This window comes from Halyomorpha halys, unplaced genomic scaffold (assembly GCF_000696795.3).
Source record: "Halyomorpha halys isolate HHAL.00 unplaced genomic scaffold, Hhal_1.1 Scaffold147.1, whole genome shotgun sequence".
Lineage (NCBI taxonomy): Eukaryota > Metazoa > Arthropoda > Insecta > Hemiptera > Pentatomidae > Halyomorpha > Halyomorpha halys.
Window position 1 is genome coordinate 683703 of NW_027116131.1, and position 11682 is coordinate 695384.

At 29.5% G+C, this 11682-nt stretch overlaps 2 protein-coding genes across 3 annotated transcripts in view; one reads left to right on the forward strand and one right to left on the reverse strand.

Annotated features, from left to right (window-relative positions):
* Ctr1A (Copper transporter 1A) overlaps positions 1 to 8197 on the reverse strand; it is a 157112-nt gene extending 148915 nt beyond the window's left edge. For both annotated transcript variants that reach the window (XM_014417169.3, XM_014417168.3), the window contains exon 1: positions 7991 to 8197. The gene's annotated coding sequence lies outside the window, so the exon portion shown is untranslated. The remainder of the gene's footprint in view (positions 1 to 7990) is intronic.
* Positions 8198 to 9805: 1608 nt separating this feature from the next.
* On the forward strand, positions 9806 to 11450 carry LOC106678569 (uncharacterized). Its single transcript, XM_014417147.3, has 4 exons — positions 9806 to 10108; positions 10203 to 10266; positions 10402 to 10485; positions 11044 to 11450. Exons 1-4 carry the CDS (start codon positions 10051 to 10053, stop codon positions 11306 to 11308), a joined length of 471 nt encoding a protein of 156 aa, XP_014272633.1. The 5' UTR covers positions 9806 to 10050; the 3' UTR covers positions 11309 to 11450.
* The last annotated feature ends 232 nt before the right edge of the window (positions 11451 to 11682 follow it).

Consider the following 11682-nt stretch of genomic DNA (forward strand, 5'->3'; position numbering starts at 1 on the left):
CTTTGTTGCATAGTGATACCTACAGGCACCATATTCCATATAACCCCCCTGTTCAACCTAAGGACAGGCGTTACTTCAGTTTGATTGGCTGGTTGGACTGTATGAAATCAATTAAAATGAAAATAAGAAAAAGTAACGGAAAGAGGATTTATTTGCAATCTAGAGGTTGGTTGAACAAGAGAGAATGTGAATGTTAAATACTGAACCTATTTTAACTACAGGTATGAAGGGTGGCCGAAATAGAACATTTATGATTGAGGTTAAAGAATTTTGATTGGGGGGAGGGATGAAACCTGCAGATTGATGACGATGGTGGATGGTGCCATTCATTTTTCTTGTCCTCCATGTCCCTCCATCTACCCTCTGTTCGGCTACTTGAGGGTTCTTCGGAAGTGCCCTTACTCGCTCATGGTTTTCTTTAAAGAATAAAGTGAATAAAAGAAGACTGCCCCTGGCCAAAGCTCGCTAGAGAGTGAGTGAGTGTGTTTTGTTATCTCGGCTACATGGGGCGCTGGTGTTACAATCGCAAATAGCCATATGATTATAGCTTGATTGGAATCTTCCGTTTAAACTAAACACCTCTGGTACGCTCTGTTTATATTTAGCAAAACTATTTCAAGTTTCCTCTAATCAACAATATGCCACAAAGAACCTATAGAACTTTGACCTAAAGTATCTACAGTTGATGTGCTGTAAACGAAACCAGCAGTCTTCATTTGAACCTCGTGTTGGATAAATTCTTTTACTTCCATCACATTAAAAAATGGGTTAATGTTACTCAAACAAATATTATTACTGAGCTAATGTCATAAATATTGGAGGGGTATCCTTACTTTTTCAACATATGTCATGGTTTTACCAAAAGATGAATAGTCTTGACTATTGTAGCTTCTGGCCAATAGACAATTCCCTGATTTTACTTAAAAGATACCAGAAGAAGAAAGGTGAAAAACTGATGACACAGAAGAAGTATAGAATTCTTCTTGCTAAAGTGGGCCTGAATTCTCGGCGAAGAGATTTACCGTCAACAGCCTGCTCACTGAATCTATGTTCAAAAAAAGAGAATGACCAACTGTACAACCGACGGCAGACAGGAAAAACCAAAGGCAAACAATCAGTAAAAATTAAAATATGAGACCCAGAATAGATAATTGCAAAAAGTATACTACTATGTTTAACAAAAAGAAAATATGTTTTAAGGACTACTATTCTTAATTCTAAGTAAAATTATTTCCATGATTTTTAAAGAAAAAATTATGTTTCAATAACATTTTTATATTTGAATATTTTTATTTGTATATTGTAATTTACAACTGTACAAAAAAATACAATAAGTAAATATTAGGAATGTTTCCAACACTTGATAATCTTGGGAAGCAACCACCCACTGGTGGTACTTCAAATATCAATTTAATTTAGAAGATCCCGTTGTCATCTTCTTTTCAGACGCCTCGGAGGATTATCAGGGAATGTTAAGGATATGTTAGATTAAGAACTAATGGATTAGTATGGGTAAGGAATTTGGAATGAAAATACGCATATCTATTTCGTGCGAAATCTGCACCGAAAGGGATCTTAAGGTCTTTGTGGATGAGTTTATTTGTGACGTAATAAGGAGCAGAGGATTTTGGATAGTAAGGATTGGATACGGGAGGCATTCGATGGTCCGGTAGAGCCCCAGAGCTCAATTCCCTATATCCAAATTGGTCTGATTATCATAGTAGATAATAATTTTTTATAGTGAATGGGAAGTTTAGAGCGTTTGTTAAGTAGGTGTTTTAGCAATCGAAATTTATGAGCAGTTTCTTGTCGTTTCAGTCTAGTATAGGGGTTCCAAGTAATATTGAATATAAGCACATCCTTTAAGGACCCAAATGCATGAAGATGCCTGGAGGCATCATTTAGTTTTTCTCAAATTTTTGAGGAAATCAGTTTACCAGAGTATTTTACTTACTTTTCCCGGTATTCTGAGACTTTATTTCATCATCCAGATTGAGTTTAGCAAGATTCGAAAAATCACGCGACAAAAGATCAAGATGTTCTTCAAATTTTCTATGGCTCTGATTCACATTCATTGAACCTTGGAGTCCTAATAAAACTAAAATTACAATAATGAGATTGGACGGCAACCATTTCACCAGTAAATCTTCTTTCTTTTTCTTTAACAATCGAAATTACAAAATTATAATCAAGCATAAATAACAAGGGTATAAACACACTTTGTCCTAACTAACAGAATACCATTATTTCACTGTCCCAATTGATAAGATGTACCACAATGAAAGTCGATTGCAGGACTTTATCAAACAATTCCTTAGTGTTGCGTAATAGATTAGAAAACACTTACCTAGTTTGAGTAGTACAGATGTTTCAACGAGCGTTCCTGTACAGTATTGTTTTATCAAAAAGTAAGTTACTTGGACACAATACATTTTTATAATAAGATATTTCTATTATTCATGAAAGTTTCGGCCAGTATTTCAGGCCTTCATCATGACTTTAATGAAAATTCCGCTTTTTTTTTTTTTTTCTTCCTACCTCCTAGTTTATTTATTTATTAAAACATTTACAATTTACAATAACTTATGAACTTAGAAACTATACATAACACTATATACAATTTATCTTTATTTGCCTTACGGCATTATACGATGTAATATCCACAATGAAAATTCCTTTTTTTTTTTTTTCTAACCTCCTATTTATTTATTTTGAATCATTTACAATTATATACATTTTACTTAATCTAGGAAAAATTATATATACACATATTTACATTTTATCTTGAAAAATGAAAATTCCGCAAACTGGTGGTCGATTGAAGACCTGAATTGTGGACCGAAACGTCAGCTACAAAAACTTATTCATATTAGAGTTCTCCACTCCTGAGGCCGTAATCTCCACCAATTTCTCATTTCATAACTAATTTACAGTTTCCGACAGTCGAAATTTAAGGAGTTGATACAGGATTAGAAAAAACGGTTTCATGAGAAAATACATTGACATTCAAAATAATAAGGCGACTGACTTTAGGGAAGATAGTAAGTACTTTTTAAGTTCTGTCCTATCTAGATAAATGTTCTTTGTGATATTTTAAAACTAATCTGTTAATCTATTTATTCAGAGGTGCCGCGCCATGAGAAAAATATTTGTTTAATTAAATAACTAAAAGGTATTTAAGTATGATTAGGGCATTTTTTTTAATTTCGTTTATTTTCGTTGTAATTTTTCATTGCAAAAAAATTGGTCAACTTGCCAACAAATATTCGTTCAAAGAAAAAATACTAGTTTAATTAAATAATTTAAAGGGATGTAGGCATAATTAGTGTATTTTAGTTTGAATTAGTAAACCGTTACATTAATTGTTAATAAAGTTAAGGAAATACAATTTTTTATGGAATAGTTTTTGTATTGAAATTATTAAGTTTATATGACATTGGCAATATGCCTGCAAAAGAGACAATTCAAGGAAGTATGACTAATTCCTATAATAAATATCAATGATTATCTCCTTGAAAATTGCCTAAGGGCCGAAACCTTTTTTTAAAATAAATAGTTGAGAGAAAAAGTGGATCATTTTCAGTTTGTGTTAGTAATAAAATAAACCACTTTCAAACAATCAATATATTAAATCAGTAATCTAATGGATTATTTTTGTTTGAATTTATAAAATGCTTCATTTATTTACGTATTACTTTTTTCATGAATTTTTCGTTTTCCTTTTCATTGGCAAAAAATATTCATTCAAAAAAGGAAAAATACTCGTTTAATTAAATAATTGAAAGGGGTGTAAGCATAATTAGAGTATTTTCGTTTGAAATAATACAAATATTCGGTTATTTACGTTGTATTGTTTTTATAAAAAAAATTCCTTCTCCTTTTCATTAAAAAAAAAAAATTTGTCACCTTAACAAAAAATATTCATTCAAAGGAAAAATACTCGTTTAATTAATTAATTGAAAGTGATGTAAGCATTATCAATGTATTTTCGTTCGAAATAATAAAATCATTCTTTTATTTTCGTTGTACCTTTTTATTAAATTGGTTCATTCTTCTTCCACCGAAAAACAATTTGTCACCCCAAAAATAAAGAAACTAATTCTTAAAAAAAATTTTTTTTGAGGTTAAATGACTTCCAATTTAATGAAATTTCTTTATTAAAATTATCGCTACATGGTACAACGTTTCGGGACCACTGTCCCATATTCATGCACCTTAAACCTCATAATTTCTTCTAAGAAATCATGTCACAATTTGTGCATCTTCACCACTCTCATTTGAGCATCTCACACTATGATTTCTTAGAAGAAATTATGAGGTTTAAGGTGCATGAATATGGGACAGTGGTCCCGAAACGTTGTACCATGTAGTGATAATTTTAATAAAGAAATTTCATTAAATTGGAAGTCATTTAACCTCAAAAGAATTTTTTTTAAGAATTGACTCACCAAACTTCCTATAGAGATAATCCAGATAAAGAAATTAAATAGAGAGTAGATGAGAAATCGATTTATGTAATCTCTAAATAAAGTAGATCTACGTTTGGGGATGTTATTCTTCAAGCCACTAAAAAACAAGAAAAAAAGCAAAGTCACTCATGTCTTAGATAATACTGTGGTTCCCAAATGTGCTGAAGTAGCACTACAGAACTACCTCCCAACATGACGAATGTTCGATTTTGGTCAGTGTAGGGTCATTTAAATCTGATAGCAACTACACTGAATAGATCTCTATAATTTATATATTTGTATTTATTTATTTATTGACATTTGCCACTGTACATAAAATAGAACAAGCAAATTTGAAGTAAGATCATAATGATATGATACAGCATGTAGAGAAACTAGCCAGTAGTAGAACTGTAATTTATATATTTATAATTTAATATACGATAAAGTTGTTCATGACGTTTATCTTCCTAAGTTTTTTTATGATATTTTAGCATGAATATGTATTTTGACGTCTAATATAGATATATAGATACCTGAGATATAGTTTGTATTAATCAAAAATTTTGTCTCTTACGAAAATAAACGTCATAAACTACTTCATAGTACATTGAACTAGGTTTAATTAGAGTGCTAATAGACCTATATACATCAAATGATTCTTGAGATATAGGTTTCCCAAAATAAATTTAATTCACTATCTACTGATTTTTCGTTATTTCGTCATCATATTTTAACAAATTTACTCTAATTTAAATGGTATTCTAATAGTTTTTAATGTCGTAAGTAGTAAAAGATATAGAGCTTCCAATGAAAAATTAATTTTTTTTACGTTTTGAGACAGTCTTCATTTTTTTATACACTCAAACAGAATCATTTGACTAGTAATTATACTTAGGCTTCATTCATGTAATAAAAAATTGGGACGAAATAACCGATTTTTTCTTCTCTTGGGCTCTTGGACTATTCCTTTCCCACCAAGGAATAGGTTGGTGACCAGAGAGCGCTATTTCAAGTACATATTAATCCTAAGCCATAATAACTTATTTTTTATAGAAAAATATGAAATAAAAATTAAATACAAATATTCAAAAGGACCTAAAACTCAATATAAAAAACATGGAAAAATCTTTCTGAAATATCCCTTTCCAAAACGAATTAGCAAATTAAAGTAGAGAATCTCAATAGAACCATAATAAAAAACAAAAAGTAAAATTGAACAAGCCAAATGGAAAAAAAAAAAATTAAAAACATTAATTGTTGTGATTATAATATCATTTTCAAATCTTTTATCATCCATTACTCCAACAAAAAAAAAAAAATAATAAACAATAAAAATACAATGCTTTCAACAATACAATGATGATGCAATATAGTGAGTGACCTAGGAAGCTAAGCCAAGAAATCTATTAATGGAAGTCAAATATTTTTGACATTATAAGAATAATAAAATTAATAACATAACTGTTTATTTATTTAAAGAGTTGTTTTAGTTTTAAATCACATTTAAAAAACTAAACTTCTAAATGTTGTTCATCAATGTATAGACAAGCTCTTTCATTTTCTTGATCATAATCTCTGCTATCTGTAGAAATGATCCCTTGCAACTCTCAAGCTGTTATTACCCTAACGCAATATCTCAAAGTCCTAGAGATGTTCAATTAGGAGTATTTTAATTACCTCAGATTAAGAAATTCTGAAAATTTTAGATAAGGAATGACATAAACTTAATAAAACTGTAAATTTATTTACAGCGATATAAAATATGGCAGCTCCCATAACAATTACAACATTCGGTTATTGGTGATAATAACATGTTTATGTTGCAGTTGAATAGCCCCTCAGAATTTTTGTCAGCCAATAGTGCAAAGAACATGAAACTTTGAGTACTTCCTTATACTATACCACCTCTTCAACTTTAAATTTGATAGTGATTTAAAAAAATTTAGTACATGAGGAACTTTTCAACTGATGTTATTAAATATAAATTACAAATACTTTTTCCTCATACTGTTGTTTAATAGCTATGTTAAAGACATAATCGTCAAAAATGCTTTGTGCTCCAAAGCAAACATAATTTTTATTTAAAAACAAAAAACTATACTGTAATATAAAGCGAAACTTTAAGAATCACTGATACCAGTATTAATTGTTGAAATATGTGAACGTCACTTTAATTGAAGAAGTAAAAAAATTATCATACAAAAAATTTATATTTTTCCTATAAGTTATTGGCTACATTTTATCTGAAATAAACAATTCAGCCAATTTTTCTTTTTTACTTTTCTGACCAAAAGTAAATTAAAATTAATACACACCAAGATAGAACTAAATCCAAAATAGAGAACAGATTTATCAATCATGATTGTTAAAATGAACGACTAAACTTTGATTTTAAAAATTCTTGAAATAAAATACCGATAAAAAAAAATTTCTTAAATTCCTTTATTAAATCTTACTGTTTGGTTTAATTATTACACCATTTACATTTTTTTAAAAGAAATCTAATGCAATAAAATACATTTTTCTTTTTTTTTATTTTATTCTTGTTTAAATGTTGTCACATGATAGGATGTAAATATTGAAAGGACAAAGTTTATCTGATAATTTATCTAATTAAATTTATAAGCCAATATTAAAACATTATCTTAACTTATTTTAAAAACTGCTTGATTTCTGAGATTAATTTTACCAATATGTATGCATGCAATAGTAAATACATATATTTATATATACAGAGATATGCATTATATTTCAAATAAAGAAAGATATAGACACAGTTATCACAGAGAAAAACATTTTAGTAACTTAAAAAAAAAACAGCATTTGAGCACTACTTCTAAGGCAACTTAAAATTACAAAATATTATAGGAGTAAGAGATGTCATTGCCCCGATAAACTGAATTGGGAACTAACCAGTTCATTGCATAAGCTGTAATCGTTGAATTAAATAATAATATACATCTTTAACACATTTTTTTCTGGATTCTTGGATAAAAAATTATTATTATCTGAATTCAAGTCCAACTCGTGCAAAATTTCAAATACTGAAAACAAAACCTAAGCCTTTCCAATGTTACTAATGTATACTAATGTTACTAAAGTAGTGCTTCGAAAATTTGAAAAGTGATAAAGAAATAAAATTTCACTAAGCATAAATTACTGAGCTATCTGTAAAAATCATGAATAATTTTAAAATGATAAATGAGCAAATTAGTACTTGGTACATACAAATTTAACAATATCCATTTAATGATTAAATCATTACAGAAAAAAAAACCACAAGTACACATCAAACTAAGGTAAAGAAGATCTGAGATAAAGAAAGTAATAAAATTGATTCATCCCCTTTTTAATCAAAAGTTCATTAATCTGACAGGTGTCAAATTTCAATTTAACAATAATGGTCTTTAACTAAACATCAACAAAGTCTATTAACATTAACAAACAGTATTAATCTAATTCATTTAGTTTATACATAAAGAGCAGCAGCCAAATACTGTTTTAAAAAATTTATAAATACCAAAAAGTTGAGTACTTACCGATACAGTTAAGTAATAAACTGGAGTGCTACAAGAAAATTTTGTAGAAGTAAGAAATTGTGGTCAGCCAAGGTTATGGATTAATCAGAAAACCACTTCCAGGAAAAATACTGGTCAAAATATGATTAAAAACCACGATATGCAACGAAAGGCCCAGGAGCAATATACAACTAGGAAGAGTGTAGATTCCAGACTGAATCCAATACCGCCAGAAGATAAAACTGACGTCAAAACATCTGGGGAGTCACGTGACTTGCCGGTACTACCTTGATGGCCTCCTTACCTGCCCATCAATTATTGTTATAATTAACGTGAGTTTGAGTTGTAAGTTATAGAGTTTAATTCTAGATATTATAGATTATAAGACGAACTATATTACTTTGACCGAAACGTTACCAAAAAAAAATTAACTCTTATTTTTTGGTACTCGTTCAAAAAACAAATTCAAATGGTGGGAAATTCAAAATTCCTATTTATCTTATTATTATTACTACTTAAATTAAATCAAAATTGTCGACTCCTAACTGGACAAAGTCCTCCTTGAAAGCCACCCTTCCACCACCACCTGTAGGCAAATGAGCACAATGACTTGGTGACCAGATATGTTTGTTCCGACTACCACTTCTGATTTTTTTTTACGGTCAAAAGTGATCGTTATAACAGACCTATAATTTACGAAATTAAGGACATTTGTAAAATAAGGAGTACAGATACCAAATTCAACATAACAATTAAATCCACTCTGTAATTGATATGTATTTCTTTCGTAATAATTCGAAAAAATATTTTTCTAAATTAAAAATGTTTATCATAACTCTTCTTGGAACAAATCTTATACAACTAGACAAAAAAATTATTATTTCATTCATAAAACCATGTAAGAGGTAATGGGAAAATTAGATTTGAGATGAAGTCGAAAAGGCCACGCCAAAGAAAGGAAGATTTATGTTGAGGTTAATAGGAATGTCCAGCCTTATAATTGAAACTTAAACAGAAGACAGTCAGTAATTGGTTCGTACACTTCTTTCCTCTGCCACGCTCCTGGAAGAAACAATAACGCTCACCTTTTAGGCTTTACTTTTTCTGCCTGCTTACCTCCTCGATTACACTCCTTCCGCCAAATGGGCAGGCGTAAATGCCTCTAAGGTATTCAGTAATTCATCCAGTTCTTTTTTAAATCGATGATTTCACGTTAGGGTTTCTTTTCCATCGAATGTTCAATGTTATACTTTCAATTATTTATAACAAAAGTGTATTTTATCACCAAAAAGAGGTTTATTGCAATTCTAATTTTTTGTTTCCCCCGTCCCAAATTTTGTACAGAGCTATTTTGACTTACTTTATTCTTTTTTCGTGTACCTCAAAGAGAAAAACCGAATAGGTACTCGTTTCTGGTCTCAACACCTTCAGCCACAACTGTCTTGGAAGCTAAAATTAAGAGCATTCTACTTGGAAATTAATTCCAACACTGCTAAGGTAAAAAAAAAATTTTTATTTTTTTTCAGTTGAGCTCAATACCAAAAACACAAAACTCGCAATATTTAGACAGACAACAGTTAATTTAATCCACTTAGTTTCATTCAGTCGAGACTAAAAAATCCACTATAAATATCTGGGGCTCAGTCTCTTTGGTCTAATGTTAATATTTAGAATAAATTAACAAGTTATATAAATGAATTGAAAATATAAACTGACAATTTTTGTTATAAAAGAAAAAAGATCGTTCATTCAAACAAAATATTCATCAAGAATATAGGAAATAAACCTTAAGTTGCATTTCCTTAAACATTGGCAGTACACATGTTAAGATTAGCACCTATAAGTATCATAATTTTTAACAAAAATACTTAATAGTTTTACTTGAATTGTAAATTGATTGTAGAATTTTCTGTTTAAAACTTTATTGCTTCCGGATTTAAGTTAAGTAAACGCAGATCGACCTCTTTGGAACGTGTGTTTACAGTTGGCCTCTGATTCAAATTAGTTGGACTTCAGCCGGGAATGTTGCTTTATTTAAAAATTAAATTGAAAGGTTAACTTTTGTTTTTGGTTTATTTATAATGGATGTGGACCAAACTCCTCCCAGGAGAGCGAAAAGAAGGACTAGCATATTGCCTGGTAAGATATTTTTATAGGTATAATACTGAATGGAATGCATAACAATATTATTTATCTTGTATTGCTTCAACCTAATTTTCTGTTTTATTTTTAGGCACTAATCATAGTAGAAGCAAAAGTAATTCTGAACAACCTGAGTATAATTATCATTTAGCAAAGTATGATTTACTCTAATTATATCTTTAAGTTCAGTTTTAAAGAAGTGTAATTTCAGTACTTACTCTACTGAAAATTTCAATCAATTTATGATCAGATAAATATTTCTTTCTACAACATAATCTGTTAATTTTCAGGTACATTGAAGCCGTTGAAGATGAAAAGAAAAAATGGGATGGTTATGAAATTGAACTGAAAGGCGAATATGCCAAAATGAAAAGGTATGATTTATAAAATTAAATTGTAGAATATTAAAGTGAGTATGCAGTTACATGTATCATTGTTTTCATTCACAATATACTCTATCGTTATTACTACTTTTGCCAAAAAACTCTTCCACTTGCCTAGCCCTCTTAAAAGAAGTTGACAAACCCCATATAGACCCTCTTTTTGTCCAGGTCAGGGATAAATTCCATAAATACAAACCAGTTATAGTTTTAGTTTTCTACTAAATCTAATAAATTATTTATTACTGTAATAACAGTGTACCATTTTCTCTTTATGTATAAGTGAATAAGTGCACTCCTGCCATACATAGCAACAGTTGTGACCTCTAGTATGTTGGCTTCATTAGATACTTTAATACCTCTTCATTAAATGTGTCCACCTAACATATTCTAAATTGTTCAGTCATAAATTAGTGTCAACTTTTTGTATTAATACAGTGGAACATTATCTGGCATTCTCCTAGATACACAATTATATTAATTATGATTATTTAATTTTACTAGGGACCATCCATCTCGCCTTTTTTAAAGACATTTTTGTAAATATTTCAGTGGTTTAGCAAGGCTGCCTGACCAATTAAAGAATAGTGAATCTTTTATGGCGTACTTGGAAGAGGATGAGAAAAACTTTCTTTCTGAAATAGAAGGTTTAAGAAGAGATTGCAAAGAGAACCTGACTGACATACATTCTCTTAAGAAGGGTTACTTACTGCTCGTCCCAGAGTTACATAATCAAAGGAAACATTTAATGCAACTAATCGAGAAGAAAAAAGCATTATGCAAGAAGGCTCAATTGGATATGATGCCTTACCTCTAAGTTCTTTTTATCTAAGTGTTATAAATCATTGTATTGGAATTGAGATATTTTTTTATATGTTTTGATTTGAAGTTTTTTATATATATATATCTTGTTATGTATATATTATTTTCTAATAATAACGAATTGTAGTTATACTATATTTTGTTGTTGTTCATTAATACTTGTAAATATAATCTGTATAGAAGAATAATGTTTTTTCCTATCTTGCTATGTAGTGTAACATAAATTATAGGTTGAACCTTGGTGAGGAAAAAGATTTTCCTGTTTATAAAATTCCCCAACCCCTAAATATCATAATCGGCTATTTTGAAAGCTTGAGTTTCTTTCAAAATGCAATATCATATAATCTGACTAGGTAGAATGTTTACTAG